General features: G+C 31.1%; 1 protein-coding gene across 1 annotated transcript in view; it reads right to left on the reverse strand.

Moving 5' to 3' along the window:
* Positions 1-1,857: 1,857 nt before the first annotated feature.
* LOC134722283 (hemicentin-2-like) overlaps positions 1,858-26,877 on the reverse strand; it is a 39,254-nt gene continuing 14,234 nt past the window's right edge. The window contains exons 8-14 of the mRNA XM_063585893.1: positions 20,457-20,505; positions 15,810-15,919; positions 14,701-14,965; positions 13,231-13,388; positions 7,298-7,532; positions 3,237-3,470; positions 1,858-1,971 (exon numbers count right to left, since the gene is read on the reverse strand). Coding sequence (XP_063441963.1) covers positions 1,913-1,971; positions 3,237-3,470; positions 7,298-7,532; positions 13,231-13,388; positions 14,701-14,965; positions 15,810-15,919; positions 20,457-20,505 — 1,110 coding nt within the window. The 3' untranslated portion in view covers positions 1,858-1,912. The remainder of the gene's footprint in view (positions 1,972-3,236; positions 3,471-7,297; positions 7,533-13,230; positions 13,389-14,700; positions 14,966-15,809; positions 15,920-20,456; positions 20,506-26,877) is intronic.

The raw sequence follows: 26,877 nt of genomic DNA on the forward strand, positions 1-26,877 counted from the left end.
TTGCTTGACATGCTTCAAATTCAATCAGATTACTTTTGGAGCAGTTATGAGTCTTTGAAACATGCTCACAAAGGTTATTTTGGTGAAATCATTTTTATATTGGTCAAAATTTGTCTTTGCTTCGACCAGCTTTGGAGGAGATATAAAGAATTGATATAAATCAGCACAGAGGTTTACTTCCTATCTTATTTAGCCCCAATAATCATGTCAGACATAAGCCATTGTCATTACTTAAAACCAATAAATGTATTCTAATATGAGGAAGAAATTCGACATTTTAACAAAAAAATTTACTAATGATACTGACGATCCACCACAAAGTAATGTAAATAGAACCATACCAATAGTAAGCAAATACATATAAAAAAGATGAGGTATGATTGCCAATGAGACAATTCTCCACAAGAGACCAAATCGACACAGAAATTAACAATTGCTCTCCCAGCTACAAAATGTATCCAAAACCAAAGATGTAGAACATGTTCTATCATAATCATTTGGTAACTAATGTAATTACTGTCTCCCCATGTCTGTATTGAACATAAAAAAATATCAAATAAATAACACTCCTAATGCTCAGATCGGTTGTCACCGTGCAACACAGTTATTAACACCATATAGGAAAAACATAAAACTTTATTGTCATAAGACAGTCAAACATCCAAACATACTATCCACACTCATCTGTGTCCACACTTGTTCATATTATAAATATACATTTATTATACTTGTTATTTTATGTGTTCAGCAAACAACCATCCTTCCAGTATATGTACAATTTAAGACAATTTCCCTTACTGTAATTTGAAGTAGAGTTATTTCCCTTACTTTCATTATAGTAGAGTTATTTCCCTTATTTTAATTATAGTAGAGTTATTTCCCTTATTTTAATTAAAGTGGAGTTATTTCCCTTATCTTTATTATGGTGGAGTTATTGTCCTTATTTTTATTATAGTGGAGTTATTGCCCTTATTTTTATTATAGTAGAGTTTTTTCCTTTTTTAATTATAGTAGAGTTATTTCCCTATTTTTTAATTAAAGTGGAGTTATTTCCCTTATTTAAATTATAGGAGAGTTATTTCCCTTATTATTAATTATAGTAGAGTTATATTCCTCATTTTAATTATAGTAGAATAATGTCTCTTATTTTATTTACAGAAGAGTTATTCCCTTTGATGTCATACTAGAGAGTAATGTTTCAAATCTTGTTCATAAATCCATCAAATTCAACTTGTCTTTCTGACTAATAGATTGGGATATGTTGTTTCTTTTGTTAAAGACTTTTTTAGTTTATCACTATGATCTAGGAAAAGATCTTTCTTAAGATTTGCTTATACTTATGTTCAAAATATGTTCAAAAGATAAACATTTACCAGTTAAGTTTTAAACATGGAAGCCAAAAAAAAAAATGCTCTAATTTGCACTATATTATGAAAACTGCTAATGCAATTTTCAAATCGTTAAAAAGATATTCTCATGTTATATTGTTTATTGACATAAAAATAAGGAGATGTGGTATGACTTCAAATGATTCAACTATCCACCCAAGCTAAAGTGTGACAAGAAGATGCTTTATATATTTATCTTAAATTTTGAGTTTTATTGATTATATTGTTATGCATAATACTGATTATTTAAAGATTAAATAAAAATCGAGTGAAATAACTTAAAAAATAATATATGGCAAAATGTGATAATTTTTATATGTATTGTTAACACACGTCATTGTAATTATTTAAACGAAAAACTAAGTGTTTGTTTTTTTTACATTTGGTAATTATTCGAAGATGACAATTTTTTTGATCTTATGTTTAGTGTAGTAGATTTGCAATAAAATGTAAACTGTGAACGCATTCTTTGATATTGAAGCTTATACTGAGTCAAAACTGAAATACGGAAACATGATAGGAAATTAGTTTTTTACTCCGATCATCCAAGATGGACAGTCTGGTCCTTGGCATTCGTCAGTTTCTGAAATGTAAAAGTACAATTAAAGTGTAAAATATTTCATTTTTCTGGTAATTATCTTATTAAATGATTTATTACCTTTTAAAGCTATGAAAAATGTAACCGACAATTTTTGCATGATGTATTCTTTTATACAAAGTTAAATTAAGGTAAATGATAGATAGCTCCAACTTGTTGTCATGTCAGAGCGAGTTATAATATTGAATCATAATGAAAAAGCAAGACTATCAAAAATTATATTACAAGCAGTCTTTGTTTATTTAAGTATTGTCATGAACATAAATGGCTACAACAACTCATGAATACAAATATCATCAAATGAAACTGACATTATTTAGGAATGAAAGAAAACTTTAGTTCTCATTAAAACTTTGTCTCCATATTTTATTGTAATAATTGACCACTTGTGTTGGCAATTTCAGGCAAAACATATAATACAGATTTGGTTTAGTTGCCAAAAAACAACTTTCCATCACAAACAGCTCGAACACCAAATCTATGTCAAGGTCAAATTGATTCTGTCAGACATATATCTTAACCACACAATCAGGCTATAAAGAGTGTACAGTTGTTATATTCTTCATACACTTTCTATAATACATGTGGAACAGGGTCTGCTTACCCTTCCGAAGCACTTGAGATTTCCTTTAGTTTTAAGGACATACGATACAGTTTTGAACCTGTATTTACAAGTTGATGAAATTTGCATATAGGCTATTTTTTACTTGATTAAATCAAATATTTAATAAAAAAATATACCTCCATGTGCTACTTTTTTAGTAAATTTAGGTCGAATTTTTGTAGATTTGCTCAAAATTCAAACATGACAACCCAAAACGGTTATACGATTGTCTATGGTAAATATCGTGCAATCCAGACCTCATCAAACCTTCTTAATAGGTTAATCTCTGCTACCTACAAATAATGTTCAACTGAATTTTTGCTTTTTTTTTTATAAAAAGAGTCCCCAAATTCAGGAGCCTGTAACTCGGTGGTAGTAATTTGTAGCGGTGTTGTATATTTGTTTTTCGATCATAATTTTTATACATTAAATATGCTGTTGGGTTTTCTCGTTTTAATTATTTCACATTTGTCATATCGGGGCCTTTTGTAGTTTACTATGTAGTCTGGGCTTTACTAATCGATGATGGCTGTACGGTGACCTCTGTGTAACATTGTGGAGAGTTGTCTCATTGGCAATCATATCCACATCATTTTTTTTATATAGATGATTACATGGCAAATTGTGATTCATATGACATACATACCAAAAAGTAAAAATTTAACTTGATCTTCTTCATATTTATTTCTGCCTGTACAGTAATAATATCCATAATCATTTCCCTGTACATTGAGTACCGTAAGAGTATACAATTTCCCATATGGGTTCAATCTCTGATCATCTTGTTGTTTTAATACGTATCTCTCACTATTCTGAATCTGTACTCTTTCTTGTGTGTATTGGCTGTCTTTGTACCATATAATTCTAGCTCTTGGATACGCTAGGAATATAAAATATATATATATATATTTATCGTAACTACAAAGTATCCTTGAAAATCCCGAAGACATCAGAAAAACCAATTTTCAATAAAGGTCAATTTATATACTCGTAAATATAAAATATATATTTATTTAAGCCCTACAATTTTTTTATAAATATTGAGTGGGATGCTTACTACTGAGATAAAACTATTTACTATAGATCAAAGGACAATGATTAGCAATTCAAACATAACTTTAACATTCGTAAAATATATTTTCTGACAGTAACTTCCATGGAGATTTTCACCAAATTGTTTAACGTAAGTTGTTTGACCGTTATGGAATATCAGTTTCACTGATGATATCGCATAAGTTCCTTATGTTGCAACTACAATCCCGTTCCTTTTTCACGAATATGACTTACCGAATTATACTATTGACCAGGTTTGTAATAATATGAGCAACCCGACGTGTGCTACATGTGGAGCAGGATACCCTTATGGAGCACATGGAATCAAGTTTTTTGATAGGGTTTGTGTTGCTTAGTCTTTAGTTTTCTATGTTGTGTATTGTGTCCTATTATTTGTCTGGTTGTCCTTTTGCTTTTGAGCCATGGCGTTATCAGTTCAATTTTGATCTATGAGTTTTATTGTCCTTCTGGTAACTGTCTCCCATCTCATACCTTATGCGGACACATTATTCTACCTCCAAACCGACCAGTTCTTGTTCTTGCCCCTCAGTGATGCGTGTGTTGTTGGTCTTAATTCTGGGTACTGACGTTGTTTATCATCCTAATAACGTGTTATATTATTCTTTCAATTGTCTTTTTGAATAATATTTTAATGTTTATTTTATAGTTTGGAGATTAATTTGACGTGTTTCGGTACTTATACAGTACAACCTGTGACATTCTCTTAATTATGTCCACCCTCTTGGGTCAGTTTCAAATGGTTACCATTTATTTGGGGTATTAAATCTTGAGATGGGGCCATTTATTAGGGTAAAAAAACATAGGTTGATGTTTAATCTAATTACTTTTCCTGTTGAAATTAATCAGGGTTGAACATTTCAGCGTGTATGTTTCATTAAAACTGTCCATGATAGGTAACTCGTGTTTTTTTTAAAATAGATATCAACCTCTTCTTAAAATTGCTTTAGTTTGTATTTTTGATTATTAGCTATTTAATATTTATATAAAAATTTTGAAAATAAATCAGAGAATAATTTAAATAAAAATGATCACGACATACATTGCATTAAATTAGTTAATTATTGATTAATTTCTAATAATGCAACTGATATGTTTTTAGGAGAACGAAGCCAGTTAGTTCGGTAGAATTGTGCAGATTGTGAGCATAATTGCTAATATTGTGGTCAAAGCATTTAATTGATAATAACAGTAGAATAGGTTATGGAAATCATTTAGCTACAGGCCCATTATAAAAGTGGAAATTGGAGGGAAAGGCGGTCATTTCCTTTCTTTTAAATTCTATTAAAAATTCATAAATATTATATAAGTAACTATATTGACATGAAACTCGGGAGAAAAGTGGCAGTGCTTATACCAATTGCCTTGGTAAACAAAATTTATTGAGATGGTGCCTTTATTGAATGGAGGCCATCTTTGCAAAACGTGAAGTTCAAAGTAAAGCCAAATAAGTAGATCTCCAAATTTAGAATTCGATGAAAAAAAATCATTTGGTTGATAATGTTTATATAAAAACAAGTTTAAAAAAAATCTATGACATACATAATGAGTGTCATATCATGCAAGTAATATCATAAGGAAACTGTTCTCAATTAACGGTAAAGATATCACACAATAAATGAAGTGAACCTTTTGTCAAACCACACAACAACCATCTGTGTCTTTTATATCCTATCTACATTCACACAGAGCAGAACATATTATTACTGCTTTTAAACCTTTCCATCTTCCACTGCAACCATTTAAACTTTTATAATCATAATTATTATTTGAGCACAGCACTCATGAGCTTGCTGTAGTGATGTCTAGAAGGGTTCCCATATAGTCCAGACGTTTTGTCAAACCATTATTCAGTAATGGTAATAACCTCATATTTTGCAGAGTTGAAGTTGTGGGTCAAGGCAAACATTAATATATCTGGACACATCACTATCACTCAAACACAATTTTGTCATGAATCCATCTGTGTCCTTTGTTGAATATTCACATAGACCAAGGTGGGAGATTTTTAAGATCTGCAAATTTGTTTTGATAGGATTTGTGCCATTTTGCCTTGTGATTCTATAGTATTTTGCATTAGAGAGCCGTGGTGTAGTGGTTAGTGCATCGGACTACTAACACAAAGGTTCCTGGTTCGATTCCCGTTTGGGATGAAAATTTCAGGAACCCAATTTTCGGCTCTCCCTTGACACCATTTGCAAGTATGGTCTTGAGGAAACGATGATAGTCCGTCGGACGGGGACGATAAATGGCTGGCCCGTGTTAAGAGAGAGCCACATCTCTTGCACGTTAAAGACACCCTTGTAGATTTCGAAAAAGAGTAGGCTAATGCCGCTACAAGGCAGCACTCGCACCCGCAAAGTGGAAAGGGATTAATATAAGTTGCAAAACTTGTTTCCCAATCCACTCTAAATAAATATGTTTAAATTAAATTAAATTAAATTAAATAGTATTTTGCAAATCCATAGCCTTCATTCAACTGTTCAAAATTGAGCTATGAAAGTTACCAATGTAATGGGCAACATCTTTGTATGCTAGTAAGACTGACTGTTGCTTGTTTCTTTTTTTGTATCTGCCGAAAATTGAAAATCCCCACGTGTCCGCTCTTGGCATTTTACAACTCTGTCCAGTATATTTGTACATTAGATTTTGCCGCTCCAGTAATTTCACAATCTAATTAGAATATAGCACTCGGATTTCATTTGACTCAATATGACATCATATAAATTATAATAAGAACAAAGTTCTATATTTTAACAGTCAGATAACAAAGATTAAAAAACAAGTTGTGAAATGCATAAAAAAATCAATATAAATGCAAATAGCAAATTTTCAAAAACGAAAATAATGATATATTGAAAATTCGTTTTCAAAATGGCCAACTTTTAGATGGCCACCATCACTTGAATATCTGAGGTTTTAGGAAAATAGTCTTTGTTATTAGTGATTCATATACTAAAGATTATTATTATTGGTTAAGCAATTAATTTTGTATAAAAAAAATACTAAAAAAATATTGATTTTATGGCGTCCATTTTGAAATTTCCACCCAGAGCGGCCGTTGTTATTTTCTGAATAGGGTTCATGGCTATAAACGTTAACTATGCCCTTTACTAAAATTCTGCAAAGTGTGAAGCTTTTACCACAATCTGAACATTTTTTTTCACAAATCGACTGGACTATTAAGTATTATAACAAGCCTATTTTCTTAACAATATCAAATGATCCAAATCAATCTTTTTACTAAAAATTATTATTCGGAACATCTACAAATATATTATTTATTATTTAATTTCAAAACAGAAAGTCATTAATCAAATTCCAAAATTAAAAAGCTCAAACTCATTAAACGAAAGGATAACAGCTGTCATATCTCTGACTTGGTACAGACATTGTCTTATGTAGAAAATTGTGGATTAAACCTGGTTTTATAGCTAGCTAAACCTCTCAATTCTATGACAGTCGCATCAAATTTCATTCTATTAACAAAGATGTGCGAACAAAACAGACATATTTAATAGCTTAAAACGTCAAATATACAACAGTCTTCATTGTGTTATATTCTTAATCACAACAAAAAACCAATTAAATATGTAACAAAGAATTGTTACGGTAGGTTAGCTTTTTAAAATTTACCGTCTACTAAGCATTCTAGCTTTGCATCAAACCACCTATTTTGTCCCTGGCCCACTCTATCCTGGATAGCTGTAAAGTGAAAAGGAATTCTGACTTCGATTTGATATGTGACGGAACCTGGTGGATCAATATTGTTATCAGCGATGCAAATATACTCTCCACGATCTGTGGCTTCTACTTGGTAAATGTCAAGGGAAACACACCAAAAGTCCCCATGCAGACACCTGACTTGATCCTTTGAATAGATTTAAATTATGATCAGTTGTTTCTACAAGAGGAAAATCAACTGCCTCTGGCCTTTGTTAGTCTTGTATGATTTTAAATTTTAGTTTCTTATGTATAATTCGGAGTTTAGTATGACGTCCATTATCACTGTACTGTTATGCATATTTTAGGGGCCAGCTGAAGGACAACTCCGGGTGCGGGAATTCTCGCTACACTGAAGACCCATTGGTTGCCTTCGGCTGTTGTTTGCTCTATGGTCGGGTGGTTGTCACTTTGACATATTCACCATTTCCTTTCTCAATTTTATATTGAATTGACAAATTCATTTATCTACGCGTAATGGTCTGTAATCCCATATGTTTTCATAACTTTTGACATTAAAGCTCTCTTATAAAGATTTAAACTTTCGGTTTTTGTTTATATAGGTATTTTGCATTAAAGATTGATAACAATATGTATGTATCAAATAGAGAAGATCTCTTTTTCAAGTAATCATGTTTGCATGGGAAGCGGCATATGTTTGCAGCCCAGTAGTCATTAATGTGGTCATTTTATAAATTCCTGTTTACAAAACTTTGAATTTACCGAAAACTAAGGATTTTCTCATCCCAGGCATAGATTACCTTAGCCGTATTTGGCACAACTTTTTGGGCTTTTGGATCCTCAATGCTCTTCAACTTTTTACTTGTTTGGCTTTATAAATATTTTGATATGAGCGTCACTGATGAGTCTTATGTAGACGAAACGCGCGTCTGGCGTACTAAATTATAATCCTGGTACCTTTGATAAATATTTGCCCACATTAGAATCAGGATACAATTTGAAAAGGGTAAAGAGTTGGTGGGGGAGTTTTAAGAACACAGTACTTTACTGTAGTTGGTGAATAAACAAGTGTGAAAATAATGTTCCTGTGTGGAACCAAATCGGATAATAATGCTGCGGACTTTCCCGTTATTAACATGAGAAAAAAATACTACCCAATAATTGAATAATGCTGTGTCTTACTTAATTAAAGCAGAACGCGACTCATTATAATCATAATAATAGAAACTCGTAAAAGTCAAATTTTTATTGTATGTAGGGTATTTTTTTGTTCCAGACCATATGAGTATTTGGACCATACGCGTACTGTCCGGACCGTATTCGAACTTTTCAAAATACTCATACAGTCGGACTGTGCGCGTAATATCTGCCTTATTCTACGGAGTTGATCAATTGGTTTTGAGATACAAACGTATATAGCTGCATAACTGAAATCTCGAGTTAATATAAAAAGTTGTAATTGAAACGAAAACGTACTATTTTAACTATTCAAAACGTCATTTTAATTAAATCTGTTAATCTCCTGAATTTGGCTTGTCAGTAATATATGATCTTAAATAAAGGGAACAGTAGTATACCGCTGTTCAAAACTCATAACATCGACAGAAAAAACAAATCCGGGTTACAAACTAAAACTCAGGGAAGCGCATTAAATATAAGATAATAACGACACAACATTAAAATGTAACACACACAAAAACAAACTAAGCATAAGACAAAATCTGATGAAAATAACAAATATAACATCAAAACAAATTCACGAATTTATGATGGAAAAGTACCGTGACTCGTCTTATTATAAAGTGAAATGCACACTTAAATATTAGAAGAAATACACGAAAGAAACACAACTTTAAATGTAACACACACAGAAACGACCTATAATATAACAATGGCCATATACTTGGTACAGGACAATTATTAAAAGAAAAAAAATGGTGGGTTAAACCTTTTTTTATGGCATTGCAAATTTCCCGCTTTAATGGCAATGTTTTTTTGTTTTTTTTTAACAACATAATAATTTTATTCATCAAATATTGCTTGTTACAAAAACTATCAAGATTCCAAGCTTCTCTTGGTGTACCCTGTTACACTCCACTGAATACCCAGGGAATAATCAGCTGATTAGATATACAATTTATTGGGTCAACAGATCTGTATAATAACATTACTATAAAATTATTCATTTGTTATGTTATTTTTAATTTTTAATAACATTGGACTTTTTATCGTATCTCTATTTGTGTAAACTCTTTTATTAAATTCATTCACAAAAATTCTGTAGACATCTACATTTTTTTTTCTGTTCAGATACATAGTATGTCTTATATATAGAAAAAATAAGTATTGTAATTAAAAAATTGATGGAGAAATACTTGTTGTCTGTGATTTTGTACCCAAATATTAGGTGTTGTAGTTTTATCACAAAATCTATATTACATCTTATAAGGAGGTCATCTATTTGTTGCCAAAATTTTGTCAAATAAGAACACTTAAAAAAATAATGATTATAGTCTTCTTCTAGGTTACAAAAATTACACATATTATTGTTAGCTATTTTCCATTGTGATAGAAGCTTTTTGGTGGGTAAAATAAATTGTAGCAGTTTCCATCTGAAAATTTTAAATTTATTTTCAGTTAAAAGTTTAAAAATAAAATGATACAATGACTTCATATTTGGAGCTTCTTGCATCGATAAAACTTTAAGCCACTTGTTTATACCTATTGATGATTCATTTATAGTGTTCACTAGTGAATCATATAACATTTTATTTGAAAAACATGTAGTCTCAAAATAACGATTTTTCCATGTGATCTTATTTCTCTGGATATTTACTGTACTTTTAACAGAATTTTCTTTTTTAACAATATGAATCCAATTATGTGAAATAGATTGTTTCAATTTATGAAATTCAGCAATCCAATTTACCTTACTCTTTAATATTTTTTAAATATTATTTTCTAATATTGACATAGTATCGTCAAGAATGTCATTTAAGTATATTATATCACTCTTTATCCAGTTTTCAAAGATGATTGGTTCATTATGAAATGTAATGAATTTATTTCCCCATATTATTTGCTTTCTTATATCAAAATATGTGTCTGGTTGTTTTGTTTGTCCACCCCCAGTCAAAATCCAAGCCTTTATTACTTCCCTATAAAATTCTGGATTATATTTGAAGTATTCTAAATGTTTTATATCCTTTAAATTCATGTTGAATATAAACAAAATATTATTTGACACTTTTAGATACTTAAAAGGTATAAGCTTCCAATTGGCAAGTTTACCATTAACCAGTCTATATACCCATGATGCCTTTAGCGACAAAAAATAACTTTTGAAATCAACCATTTGTAAGCCCCCTTTTTCATATGGACGTATTATCAGATTTCTTTTTACTTTGTCAGGCTTCCCATCCCAAATATATTTAAAGCTTCGTGTTTCTTGTTCTTTAATATAACTTTCGGGAATTATGCAAACGCTTCCCAAGAATGTAAATAAAGGCAAGATAAGTGTTTTTATAATAAGAAGTTTCCCCAAAATTGAAAGATTTCTTTTTTCCCACGTCTTGAACATTTTAATCATTTTTTCTATTTTGCAATCCCAATTTAATTTTTTGCATTCCTCTTTATCATGGCCAAAAAACACCCCTAGAACCTGAATTGGTTTATCTCCCCAATTGATGCCGGCTATTTTATCTTTACATGATTTCAATCTCCCGATCCATAATCCTTCTGTTTTATTTCTATTTATCAATAAACCTGAAAACCAGCCAAAAATTTCTATTACATTCATTGCAGATACTACATCGTGTCTATCTTTACAAAATAAGGTTGTGTCATCTGCTAATTGCGAGATCTTAATACTATGACTCCTCCCATCTAATTTAACAGTGATTCCTTTTACCTCTTTGTTATTTCTCAATTTGAGAGCCATAATTTCAACTGCCAAAACAAACAATAAAGCTGATAAAGGACAGCCTTGTCGAATTCCCCGTGAATTTTTGAAATTTTCTGATACCCACCCATTGTTCATAACACATGTTTGAACGTCTGTATACATAGTTTTAACCCACTTAATAAATGATTCATTAAAACCAAAATGTTTCAAAGTTCCAAGCATAAAGTCCCATTCTAACGAATCAAATGCTTTCGTGAAATCTATAAAAACAATTGCCCCCTCAATTTTGTATTTTTCTGCATAGTCTATAACATCTTGGATTTGTCTCAGATTAAACCCAATAAATCTTTTTTTAACATAACCAGTTTGATCCTCATTTATGCATTTAATAGCAATGTTAGATGTAACATCAAAATGGCAACACAATATAACAGGACTACAGTACAAATAAATAGGAGAATATATTGGACACAAAAACAATCGAATGATAGCCAACTAAAGGCACCAGATTTAAAATGTAACACACCAGGAGTGCGTTACGTCCACACAAGACATACTAGTGACGCCCTGATACAAAAATTTGAAAGTCAAAACAAGTACAAACTTGAACAAGTTCGAAAACGCTGATCCAAATACGGTAATGGTTTTCTGCTTGGGATACGGACATCTTTATTATTTAGAATAATTTATACAAACAGTAAATTAATATGACTAAAAGATATGTAAAAGATATGCCTGATAACACTAAGGTATTAACTAATTACAGAATAAAGAGAACAAACCGGATACATTACATTAACCAAGATAATCTAACACAAAAAATGAACACACCCGAGTTATTCAAGTATGCTCACTAAAATCGAAATAACATAATGTTGGGTAATTTAGGGGGGAATATTTAGGAACTTGACTTAAAATCTGTCGAAGAAAATATAAGAAAAACGTCGAAAACCAACGAAAAATAGGAAAATGCAGCTTTTGTTTTACTGTTAGAATATAAGTTGCTGATAGGATCTTCATCGAATAATATGTGGGATTGGTGATATAATTGGTAAAGATGCAAATTTGTGCAATTTTGTGTGATTTATACATATCAAACAATTGTTATAGTATTTGTTACATAGAACCTATGACCCTTATTGAACTTGCACAATGGAAACCAGACGGATTTTCATAAGATCGGCTGTTGCAAAACAAGCAAGCTTTCTAATGGTAGCAAAAGATACACGAACAAAACATGAACGTTCCTTGTGGCAGCAAGTGTCAACCTAGGTGATATGATTCAGATAGATAATACAGGTAAATATTCAATTTTTGAAAAATAAATCCACTTTATTCATATCGCTGTTATTATATTAAATTGAAAATCCAAATAAAAGATTGTGACAAATGTTTTCTTAAATAGCCCATATAATCTAAATACATATCTTGGCCCATTCGAACTAAGTTATATGAGTATAAATGTACCAAGTCAGGAATATGACAGTTCTTATCCATTCGTTTGATGTGTTTGGACTTTTGATGTTGCCTTTTGATTTTTGATTTTCCTTTTTTAATTTTTCTCGGAGTTTAGTATTTTTGTGTTTTTACTTTTTATATGAGTAGAATTATTAGGTTTGGAACATTCACCAAATTAATTGTAAACATTATTTCGACTTGTAAAAGTTGCATCAGATACTGTAGTATAGAAGTAGGAGGAGATATAAAGAGCAAAATCATTAAAAAAAAACATGATTACCATAAAAAAAAACTTTTAAAACACACAACAGTATCCAAAACTGAGGATTAAACTGGTACCATTTTTTTGTTAATTTGGCTCAAAAACGAAATTGAGAAAAGATATGGACAATGTGTCAAAAGTAAAATTATTTTTCTCTGACGTCACCATACAATTAGTTGGATTTTTTACTTTATCTAACCTTGCCAAAAAATTATGAGCAGCTTTCCTGAGAAGCAAATATATTTGTTTGTTTTGTGTTACCCGTTGTTTGAATCTACTATTAGCCAGTGGGGATCCATCTCTTCTTTTCCATGTAATATTTGGTGCTGGATTTCCGTCAGCCTCACACAATAGTGTAAGATTTTTTCCTTTTTGGGGATCTTCATATTGGTCGATGAAAGGCCATACAACAGGAGCGGCTGCAAAATGTGTTAAATAAGTTATAAATTAAAATTATTATTTTCCGTTCAGTTTTTGGCTTTACACTAAAACGAATGTGTCGTCTGAAGTTTTTAGGTAAACCGTTCAAGTAAAACAAACAAAGTAGGTTCAGTAAGACCCTTTTTTGGCCCAAAAATATAGCAGTTTTACAAAGTTATTAAAATGTAAACTATTAGTTATTTATTGGACAGTAGAATGCTACTGCTACATAAATATGAGCTGGGTTTTTTATAATTATATCCACATATATCGGGAACTAGCACCATTAAGTCATACTAAATTACTGAAATCTTCACAATTCTAGCATTTTAGTTAAATTGTTGACGGTTTCCGTGTAAAACGAAAGTAGTCACATTCGTGTTCATCCTTGATATTGAAATTTAAGTTGTATTTGATAATACATAACATATGTACAGGTTGAGAATGGAAACGGAAGCGGCCACTTTCTTTTTTTACAAAAACCATCTGAAAAATTACATTTTTCGGCATATTTTGTAGATTTTTTAAATTTGAGCTTGAATCGGGTCGTTTTTAATTACTAAATCAGTTAAAATCTTTCACAAAATCTAATTGAATGAAATAAAATATACACTTCGGTGTTTAAAAAGTGGCAAAATTCTTTCGTCAGATACACCTGAAATTTGAGGTCAAAATTGGTCCTAACCGGACCAACTCCTTTTCAACATATATATATATATATATTGTTAACAGTTAAATAGAATTCATTTTCATTATGTCTACATTACAGGACTGACAGCTAATTGCTCAGTTCAGTAATCCATTTTTACTGCAATTGATAGAGAAATTTGAAAATAAGTTAGAACAAATTGTATCATTCTTAATCATAAAATTGGGAAATGCACAATTTTCTGTCACTTTTAAAGTAATTTTATTTATAGATTACCTTAGAAAAAACGCGCGTCTGTCGTACTAAATTATAGTCCTGGTACCTTTGCTAACTATATCATAAGAACATAATGATTTGCCTAAATCCACATTATTTGGGCTCTGTTATATAGTTGTCTTCTAGTCAATCATCCGTGTACCCCATTTTCTTTATTATCATTTTAAATATTACATGCAATTCGTAAAAGATAATTATGATTGTTCAGTTTACGAAGGATACGTTTTTGTATGTATGTATGTATGTATGTATGTATGTATGTATGTATGTATGTATGTATGTATGTATGTATGTATGTATGTATGTATGTATGTATGTATGTATGTATGTTCTTGAAATGATGTACTCAAAGCCCTGAAAAACTTAAATCCCGTGTTATAACTTACTTAGCACAGTTAAACTCCCCGACGTCTGAGGCCATTCCTTTATACTCTTATTTGGTAGAGAGATTAGGCATGTATAATTCCCTGTATCATACTGCCCTAAGGATCGAATAATCAGTTGGTAAATTTCACGATTGTTTGATATGTACTTCGCCACATCATATTTTTCTCTTAACTCTACTGGATTATATTCAACATCAGTATAAACAGTTTCACCTGAGGAAAGGAATTGGAAATCAACTGATTCCGTCTGTTTAACCCAAAGCAGCTGTTTTAATATAAAACAATACTGTTAAAATCGATAAAGATAAATGTAAACATCAATATTAAAAACCTTTAAAAAAATCTATGTAAATGACAAATCTCTCCCATAAAATTTCATGTTGCCATAATTTGAAAAGTTTTGTTGAAATTACACTATCTTATATTCTGAGTTTAAACATCTAGCTTGATAAGCAAAAAATGAAGCAAGCAGCAACCTTTGTAACTATAAATTCCAATAAGAAATAGGAAAATAAATATATAGAGTGAAGTTTACAAAATATACAGGTTCTGTTGAAATGGTGCTTATATAAAAGTTAATATCAAAACTAAAAAAAAGTAAAGTATTTTTTGTCATGATAAAGTTATCTTTTCATTTGATGAGACTGTCGTACAACGTGAGAGGTATGGCGCTTTAAACCAAGGTTTTATCCACCATTTGTTTTACATTTGAAAATGTCTGTACCATGGAATATGACACAGTTGTTATCCATTTGTTTTTTATCTTATTTTCCTCTGAGTTCAGTATTTTTGTGATTTTACTCTTTTTAAAAATGACGCAAAATCATCTTGTGAGGTGAAAGCTTTAAAAGAATATATGTATAACACTACAAAAGATTAGCACTTCCTCATATAATTGTCCTTTTTAACTTGCACTGTAACAGACAGACTCTTTGTTTTAACTAGGTTAAATCTTCATTTTATCTACTATTCGCAAACCATTGACCCATAACAATTGCAGCAAATTAACAGAAAAAATAGTTTATTTGCTAAAGCTATATAGTGTTTAGGTAAAAGTCAGTATAACTAAATATTATTTTAGAATAAGTTTTGCCTTCGAGATTATTTACCTGTCTTGGTGACTGTAAATTTATGACAGAACAATTCAGGTATGCAGTTTCATCTTGTATTATCACCTGTGGTAAAATATCATCCACGATTTCTGGTGTTTCAGCAAAAACTGAAAAATATTATACAATGGTTCTAAGGGGAAATCATTTTAACAAACACAAAACATCATCATTGAAGTTCCTTTCCACAGCTGATGCAAGAGAACGATATAATCAACTGTAACAAAATTGTCTGAAAAACAAAAGTACACATGAACACAACATAGAAAACTAAATAAATAATTACTAAGAAAAATGACCATTTATGGATCCGCCAATTGATCTAATTACCAATACAGCAATTCCTTTTTTTTTTTTTTTTTTGAAATTATCAGAGAATACTAGAACAAGCACAGGTACTTGTCTTCGAAAAAATCATACACTTCGATATACCACTAAATAAAAGTAGAGACAACTACTGCATTATGTATGTCTTTGGGTATGGCACTTCAACTGTTGAACAAGTGAGACGACGGAATTTACTTATTGAAAAGATAATGTATTTGCAAAAATAAGTTGAAGATGATTTTTGTTTAACATTCTGTATTTTTTATTGAAAAACAAAACTTTCGATCTCTCCTAGTCCATTATTCCAAACGTGACTTAAGAAAAACAAAAGTGTTTGGAATAACTCACACAAGAATAAAATAGAATATAATATTTGTTTTGTTTGTTGCTTGCTTAACGTTCAATTTATTTCATGAAATTCAGGATAAGAACAAAACAAAAATCTCATAAAACATGTTTAATTAAGCCGCATTGTTGCACTTGTGCTTAGTCAGGACCCTCTTGCCTTTGTAAATTATTTTTTTATGTAAGTTGATATGATTGTTTTGAAGTTTAATATAACTTCCATTTTTACTAGACTAATACACATTTGTATTTAGAAACTAGCTAAGGACCACCTCCGGGGGCAGGATTTTCTCGCTACATTGGTGAAGTTCGGCTTTTATTTACTTTATGGTCGGGGTTTTTTTCAGACATGTTCCTAATTTCCATTCTCAACTTTATTCAATAGTGTAACAATAGAAAATTTGCAAATGCAGGCAGACCAGGAGGATGGACAGAATGTATTAACTGTCCCTGGATCAATGACGGCAGGTTAATTCAATGCAGACATGGACTATATGGTCCCATATTTAATAGAGTTGTTCAAAGGGTTTAAAAAGCAACATTCTTTGATAGCTACATCTCTTAATCAAACTCGGATTTATTTTTATCGGGAACCCTGTCAACGAGAATATAGATAAGAACATTCGGATGGTAAATATATTATATCTAGTCATACATGTAGTTAATGAGATGCCAGTTTAAACTTTGATCCTTGACGTAAACGTAGTCATGGGTTTCACCATTGTAACATGAAGAGCAGGATCTGCTTACCCTTCCGGGGAACCTGAGATCACTCCAGTTTTTGGTGGGTTTCGTGTTGCGAAGTTCTTGGTTTTCTGTGTTTTGTCTTCTGTTATATTGTTTGTCTGGGTTTTTTTTAGCAATGGAGTTGCCAGTTTAAATCTGAGTTTGGCTATCCCTCTAGTATCTTTCGTTTCTCTTTGTACATCACATACTCTCCATGATGGTTCTATCAATAACATGCTACCATCTATACAAAGCCTTTAGATATTTACCACATTCGCACCAAGCTCAATTCATAACCCTTTAAAAACGTCATGCACTGTACAACTCATGCTTGGGGACGACCTTTAGAAGCTCCCTATAGATAATACAAATTTACAGTTAACATCGCAGATATCGCAAGTTACAGATCTTTCAAACCGGTTTCATTGGAATCTTTGAGAAGAAAATGAAATTCTTTCTAAAACTTTCTTTCGCACACGAATGCTATAGATGCTTTCAACTTGGACAATATTCTTCATAAAAAATCAGTTCAATCGAAAAAACATCTCTATTTTAAAGGTTGTACCTATTATTTCTTATATTTATACGAAACAAATTGCAACTTAAATTTTCTATTACAATTGCATGTCTCCATTTAATGCATCTGATTGCCACAAGTTAATATGATGTTATTTACATATTTGTATAGTCATTCTATTACAAACATCCGGTTGTCTTTCTGATAAAATCTTCACATCTCCATTTTATGTTATATATCTTATTTTCACACATAGATATTGTAATTTACATATTCATTTAGTTGATACCATCTTCATTTAACGATACAGCCATTACAAAAATATCAACTATTTTGCTAAACATCTCTGATAAAAGTTCACGAGCACATGTATTGTATGATAGGGATAAAATTGAGGGTAAAATAATACGCTTCTATATTCCTCATTTCTGGGCAAAATGTACGCGGAATCCCAAAATGTGTAGAATCAAAAAAGCCGGGAAACACATACGTTTTATCTATATTTCTTTTAAAGTATGTCAATAACTACAGTTTGACAAAATATTAAAATGTTTTATATATTTTAATTAAGACACACGCCCTCCACTTATCCACCTTAATGTCTATGCTAATTTAAAACATATTCATATATGCAATTAAACATTATAACGGAGGCTTCATCGTTATGCTTTCTTTGTGTTTCATCTTTTGAATTTCGTCCAAAAACGGTAAAAGTTGTCAAAGTTACCAGGTTTTAAATAAAGACAATAAAGTACGCCACATGCATGCATCGTCAACACAAAGGACTGATTATGGCGCACGAAAGAAACAAAACAGAAGGACGAATGAACTTATTGTTTACTATTCTAAACGGTTTGAAAAAAGTAAAATAAAAAAAAAACTGAACTCCAAGGACAATTCAAAAAGGAAAGTCCCCAATCAAATGGCAAAATCAAAAGTTCAAACACATCAAACACATCAAACGAATGGATAACAACTGTCATATTCCTGACTTTGTACAGGCATTTTCTTATGTAGAAAATGGTGGATTGAACCTGGTTTTATAGCTAGCTAAACTAGCTGAGCCATAGCCCAAAAAATGCCATCCAAGCTTCCTTTTGAGGTATAGAACTTTGTAATAAATGTTAATGGAGATCCATACTCCTGTATATAAGCTATTGTCTAAAAACAAGAACGAAAATTTGTAAAGGCTTCCGGTGAACCCTGTGCTTCGTCTGTGATCACTGTGTTCAGTGTTCAAGTTTTATGGAAATTTAAATGTTGGGTCCATTTATAAAGAAATAAATTTTGGAAGTTTCGCTTCTGCTGATTGACTGACGTTTTTATCTTTATCAGCTCAAAGACATAATTTTGTCATGTAACCCTGACGTTATCAACGTTTACTCGGGTTTGAAATGGAATTTAGAAATTATAGAAATGACTGTCATATATTTTGTCAATTGAAAATGAAATAACAAAAACCAACGTTTTGCACACTTTAAAATATCACGCTACGACGGTTATTCAGTGTGCACCACATTATTGATGTTATTTTCTCAAAGACGGAAAATATTAAAATCATTCTAAAGTAAAACACAGCATTATAAAAAAAATCTTTAAATGCTAGTTTGTGTCTTGAAGATTTAGCGTCTGTGACAAATGACAAAAATACTGAACTCCTTGGAAAATTTCAAAAAGGAAAGTCCCTTATCAAATGGCAAAATCATAAGCTCAAATGAAACGAATGAAAAACAACTGTCAAATTCCTGCCTTGGTACAGGAACTTCTTATGTAGAAAATGGTGGATTAAAGTTTCAAAACAATCCAAGACGGTTTACAAATTTACCATGAGCAATAAATTTAATTCCCAGATTTTCTGTAAAAGTTTAAACTATGAACAAAACTTAGTCCAAATTTCAGACAAATACTGCAAAATGAACTAATATATATATATATATTTTCAAAATTTTGCTTCAAACATTATTTCCTAATCATAAAAAGCATCTGGAAACGTTACCAAGAATTCCGCAAGTACGAACGTTTCTTAAAGTCGTTGGCGTATAAAAAACACTCACAATTCTTTTAACCTGTGATAAAAAGTCCATTTATGAGTTAAATACCAAAAAATGAAAATATTCATTTTTCAAAATTTTATTCTTGATACTATGCATGCTATATGTTGTCCATAGACAAGCTTCTGTCGAAATTTCATAAAATTCCAGGAAGGATATTCAAAGTTATTGATGACTGAATAACTCGAATCACAGACTGAATCGAGATATTAACACCGCTGACACAGATCGCTTCGTCTTTCTTTTTCGAAAAGAAAATGCATGTTCCTTAAAAAATAAAACAATAACCCCTAAATTCAATTCCAACCTAAACGTTCAATTTCATAAGGATCAAGACACTTATCCTTAAGTTATTGTCTAGAATCTTGATGCTTTCTGAAGACGAGGACGACGACGACGCAGACAAAGACGACGTCATATATTTATACGACCATAAACATTTTGCAGTCATTTAAATATCAATGAGCCTAGGCGGAATACACAATTTAGTTCCTTTCCATCCTATATATTGGATTAGTAATTTAAGTTTAGGGTTTAATGCATGATAAAAAAAATGCTGTCGTTCTCTTTTTGTTTTCATACATAAATGTTTCTCCTAGGTTTATGAAAATTTGACTCTTTTGAAATTATCCCATGATTCTAATAATTTGAAAAATTGTAAGAAAATAAGAATATACTTACCTATATACAGCAGTGATGAAAGAAAGACGAAATATAACACATTCACCATCTTTAATCATCTGTTCAGTTACAAGCCTAGATCCCAGTTTAAATACTGCTCCATGTACATGATGTAACAGGTAAACAACATTTGGTCTTTTTCTATTGGTGATGTGTTTCAGTTATCTAGGTCAATATAAGCCACTTATGAACGATGCAAGTCACCTGATTTTAAAAGTACAAACGGTAGTGCATGAACACCCTAATGATGATGTCTACCCTACATGATTATTGTGTAGACAAAATGTAAGATTAAATGCAAATTATAAGTCTGATATTTTAATGAGTTTTTAATCCAATATTACTTTTTTTTTATTTTTACAGCATATTTGCCCTTGTTTAAAAAAAAATAGGATCTTCATTAAACCAACCAAAGCTCACTTTGGAGACATTAAATTTTTCATGTTTCACATGCATAAAACCTCTAGTGTAAGTTTTGCCACAGAAGGACAGCAAACCAATTCTATATAGATTTAGTGTTAGAAGAATGATAAAATTGTTAAATAAAAGAAGGCAAGCCGGAACAATACAAGAATAATCTTATACATCGAAAATCATAATTGTTCACCTTCAATTGAGGTAAAAAGATTTCTTGGAGTTGTTCATTTACTTGAGACCCTTTTTCATGGAATTGGGCCTTCATAAGGCCCTCTGGTATGGGTAGTACGCAGAAAGGTTCCAGGGGACATCATTTGAAATGACATTTAGGATAGCTTGCTGGTGTGTCTAATCCTCGAGAAAAAGCTTTTTGAATATTGCAATATGAAATGGGGAGTTGACAGTTTCATTGGTATAAATCACCTTGATCCTACATACATTTAACCACGGTTGTTTTTCTCGTTATACTATCTATTTTTGTTGCCATACTTTGACCTAATTAACGCATGAATTGTTTCAAAAGAGCATACTTTTCTCATATAACTGTCATGGCCGTTACAGTGATAAACATCTTCTCCTACAAAACTTATTTCTCATAATTATCAAATGCATTGCTATAAACGAGACATTTTTCAATTATGGTTTCTGTAATAACATTGAGAACATTTCACTCACATTTATCATCAGAGTGCATGATACTTATTATACCTACTGCAAATAACGCTTATAAGGAATATGCACCAATACGTGGGGGAAAAACTTAGGCAGCAACCATTTGATTTTCGGGCGGGGGGGGGGGGGGGGGGCTATGGATTTTTTTCCCCAGTTTTTGGAGAAAAAAATCATTTGTTTTTGATTCTGAGAAGAAAAAAATGTTTGTTTCACCCTCAGCTGCCACTATATGTAATGCTAAAATTAAAGGAAAAAAATTGTTTTCAACTTGTCGCAAAACTTGTCCCCCCCCCCACCCAAAAAAGCAAATGGTTGCTGCCTTATATTCTAAAATTTTGATTTATTTATCTTTTTACAGTATATTAGTTTTAAAACTTTATGTCTCCATTTAATGTTATACATTCAATTTTCACACATTAATATGTTGTAATTTTCAAATTCATTTCGTCAATTTTCTGCGTACATCCGGTAATCTTTCTGATATTATCTTCCACTAACGATACAGCCATTACAAAACATATCAGCTACAGCCCGTAACAGAGAAGTGATCGAATTCGCGTTTCTTTACCGTCACAAAAAGTTACGTTCTCGACAAACTTATTTCAGAAGTGACATTATTTAATCTTCTTCATCGACTAAATATTTCATGCCTAACGTGTAAGTTTTCATTATTTCAGTCGAAGTTTTTTTAACACAGTAAAAGATTTTTTATAATCAACCTCTGTCATTTGCATTTTCATTTTTACGGTAAAGGATCAAATACGGGATGTCCGAAATTTCTATCATTTGTTACGAGGAAATCATTATTCAATCGAACATATGTCTTTGTTCATGACATTCAACACTGTAAATGTTTTTCTTTCGTCTGATACAGAATACCCCAATATCTTTTCTTTTTCATACCTATCTGTTTATTATATCCCCGGGATTATGTCAATCATACATTGTTGCAATACCGACATGCTTGTACTTTGTCACAGAAAAAAACGGAAATAAATTTCCTTCAAATCGAAGTAAAAAATACAAATGTTCCCTGTAACATTTGAAATGTTGAAGACAAAATTGCTCTATATCTTAAGTTATAGACGAATATTTGAAATTTAAACCTCTATGTGACGTACGGCATTTCTTATCATTTGTAATGATCCATATTTGACAGAGAAGAAATATTCATAATTCTCAGAAAGTTTTCGTTAATATTGTTAGATACCACTAATCGTTCCAACAATCAAGACAACAGAGACAAACAGGGAAAAAATATGAAAAAAATGGAAAAGATAATAGGAACTGAAGAGGTCTCCACAGGTTTTCAACAAGGGTAGAATTTAAAACCTCGAATATGAAAGCCTCGAAATCCATGATACTTTTTCTATGCGGTAGTTAAATCTACAAAATCGAATCATGTACAAGACATATAATATAGGTAAATTCATACATGTATACTTATATATTGGGAATTTATGTTAGTTTCCAAACAGAATTTTAAGGTTATGTATAAGTGTTACCGTTCAATGCATAATTGTAAATTGTCTTCCTAAAGACCAGCAAAAATAAATGGCACAAGCTCACGTAGTCATAATAAAGTCGTATAATTTGCGCTATCGAACAAAAAATCAGAAATACGGAATATTATATGTGAATATATATCGGAATTCCGTTTCCCCTCCATGTTTGAAAAATCGAAAAATGTTTTCCCTGATACAAACGTTTTAAGAACCAGCTTTGTGTAACCTATGATAAATTCGACTGTTTATAAGGAAGTCAATATGTTAACTCTGATTTGAAATTATCTTTTAGAACTTTTTTTAGTAATTGAAAACCTTTGTTGATAATAGGTAATAGGTGAAATGTTGCATGATCCCTCAAAATGACAACAAGCGCAGTTTTCTGGACGATTTTCATTTGTCCACTTCTAAAATCTGTCAGGTCCTGGCTATGGTATATTTTGGAGAACATTTATTTTTACTGATTTTTACTACAAGTACAAATACCAGTCCTCCCTTTTGTGTATACATATGAGTAAACATTTCAAAGTTATTGATTGAATTCAAATCCATCACACATACGGTACACATTGTAGTCCGAAAAAATAAAGGACTTCATTCCTATCAAACACCTTTTTAATTGTTTACCAGTATATTTCTTTTAGTTTTGGGTAAAATTGTAAAGAAAATAATACTATCAAGACGTCCTTCCATAAATCTTTTTTTCTGTTCTGACTTTGAAGAAATGACTACTTTTCGCCCAAACGAAATGGTGCATGGACATATTTTGTTTCATATTATTATTATTATTTTCAATATTATCGGTATTAAACTTGATTATCGACACATAAAAGTTTGTCAGCATTGTCAATCTTTTTAACGTTAAAGTACAAATAGTTCGGTCACTACTCAATTAAGTTTGTCGATAACGTAGCTAATTTTGACGGTAAAGAAACATCAATTCGATCACTTCTCTGTTACGGGCTGTATATAGGTTACTAAACATCTCTGATAAAAGTACACGAGCACACGTACTGTGTGGAAGAAATAGCATTAACGGTAAAATTAAAAAAAATGCTTCTGTATCTGAAAAGAAGAAGTTGTGGTATGGTTGGCAATGCGACAACCCTTCACAAGAGACCAACATGACACAGAAATTAACAACTACAGGTCATCGTACAGCCTTCAACAATGAGCTTAGCCCATACCGTTTAGTCAGCTATAAAAGGCCCTGAAATGACAATGTAAAACAATTCAAACAAGAAAACTAACGGACTTATTTATGTTCAAGAAAATGAACGGCAAACACATAAACAATGTATATCTCATTTCTATCATAAATGCACATGGAATCCTAACATTTACACCAGTTATGTCTGATGATAAAAAAACAAGTTTAGTTGAAATAATATATTTAGAACTATTGCTAACATCAGTTTGTTCGAAATTTCTATTCCTCATAACATGTCTTTTTTTATTTGAAATCCAGAACCAATATTGAAAGTGGCATTCTGTACTTTGACAAAATTCAATAATGTTTTAACAAAAAAAATGTTGATATTGCAATATTCAAAAAGCTTCTTCTTTTGATAACTATTTACACCACTGGGTCTATGCCACTGCTGGGGACGTTTCGTCCCCGAGGGTATCACCAGCCCAGTAGTCGTCAGCACTTCGGTGTTGACATGAATATCAATTATATGGTCATTTTTATAAATTTTCTGTTTACAAAACTTTGAATTTTTCGAAATACTAAGGATTTTCTTACCCCAGGAGTAGATTACCTTAGCCGTATTTGGCACAACTTTTTGGAATTTCGGATCCTCAATGCTCTTCAACTTTGTATTTATTTGGCTTTTTAACTATTTTGATCTGAGCGTCACTGCTGAGTCTTATGTAGACGAAACGCGCGTCTGGCGTATAAAATTATAATCCTGGTACTTTTGATAACTAATTAGAACCCGCAAACTTTAAAAAAAAACTTTAAAAGATAAGACCTTTACGATCATGGAACAGCGACATGTTTAAGGCAGCTGGGTGTCTTCCTCCATTTTGGATTTTAACACTGAATCGGGCTAGAATTTTAATGAAACGTGCAGATTTCGAGAGTTGTATGTAATTTATTAGTAAGAATTTTCTTGTTGATATAGAAAAATATATGTGTTATTATCTTTACTGTTGTATTTAACAACTTTATCTAATTCATATATTTTTTTCATTTTTGTCACATAAGGTCAGCTAGATAACTCAGATTTAACGGATGATAACTAAGATAAATTAACTTTTTTATAGAATGTGTTGTATTTCACTTTTTCATGTTGCATATTACAAGAGCTATCGTACCTGATTGTATCTTAAAATATTCAATGGTGCAATTTTCTGCTTATTACACAAAATTTGGTTTTCCGTCCATAATCTATACAAAATCTGACAATTTTACACAATCTGTAGAGTGCACAAAAGCACGTTGACTCTTTTTATTAATAATTTGACAATAACTACATTTTGACAAATTATTTAAAAGTTTTTTGGGTATTAATTAAAACCCTTTCTGTTTAAAAGTATCCTAGGATTTTAAGAAATATTAAGATATGCCAGTAACCATATTATCGGATGTACCATCATCATTATTATTCTTTTTATTTTATTTTTTTAATTTCATTTAAAACAGGGAAAAGTTGCCAAAGATACCAGGTTCATAGGTGTAAGTATACCATTTGCACGTTTCGTCAACAAAAGACTCAAAATAGTAGGACGAACAATTTTGCTGGTCCCTATTCTAAACGGTTTGAGCCATAATTCCAAAACCAATCCAACCTTCCTTTTTAGGTATAGAACTTTGTAGTATAATTTTATGGAAATCCATACTTTTATATAAAAGATGTTGTACTAAAACAAGAGAAGAAATTCGGACTGGGTTCTGCTGAACCCTGTGTCTCGCCTGCGATTACTGATGTCAGTGTTAAAGTATAGTATTGAATTAAAAGATTAAAAGAATCTTTTAAAAAATCTTAAGTTGCTACATGTATTTATTTGTCTTCCAGATTTACCATTTGTGTATGTTTCAATACAATTTAAAACTGTTAAATCATTTATCATGGTAAAATGGGGAGTAAATCAAGACTGTCTGTAAATGTTTACTGTAAACAAAAATATAAACTATAACATACAATCTAATGTACAGTAGTTGTCGTTTATGTAAATAATACGTGTTTTTCGTTTTTCGTTTTTTTTTATATAGATTAGACCGTTGGTTTTCCCGTTTGAATGGTTTTAAACTAGTAATTATTGGGGCCCTTTATAGCTAGTTGTTCGGTGTGAGCCAAGGCTCCGTGTTGAAGGCCGTACATTGACTTATAATGGTTTAATTTTTTTAAATTGTTGTTTGGATGGAGAGTTGTCTCATTGGGACTCACACCACATCTTTCTAAATCTAAGACTGTGTATTTCTTTAATAAAAAGTAATAAAGAATAAGTTTATCTATCAGCAAAATACGGAAAAATTAAATATGTGGCCCATACGTTACCGCAAATAAATAAAATTTCACACATATTCATAATTTTGTCAAACTAGACTAAGGAACAAGGTATTCAGAAATTAAAAACAAATTTCCCAATGAACTAGTTACCATGGCAACAAACCATGACTAAATTTCCAAATTTTGAAAAAAATCTTGATTTTCCATGTTTTTCATCAAATTCACGTATGTGCACACCAGAGAAACAACTTTATATATGGTAAGAGTATGTCAATAGTTATGATAAAGCTTCCCTGAAATTATTTTGTTGTTTCGTGGCTGCGCAGGATATTCCACACTGTAAATAACGATGAATAACTGCATAAATTC

Source organism: Mytilus trossulus, chromosome 6 (assembly GCF_036588685.1).
Source record: "Mytilus trossulus isolate FHL-02 chromosome 6, PNRI_Mtr1.1.1.hap1, whole genome shotgun sequence".
Classification (NCBI taxonomy): domain Eukaryota; kingdom Metazoa; phylum Mollusca; class Bivalvia; order Mytilida; family Mytilidae; genus Mytilus; species Mytilus trossulus.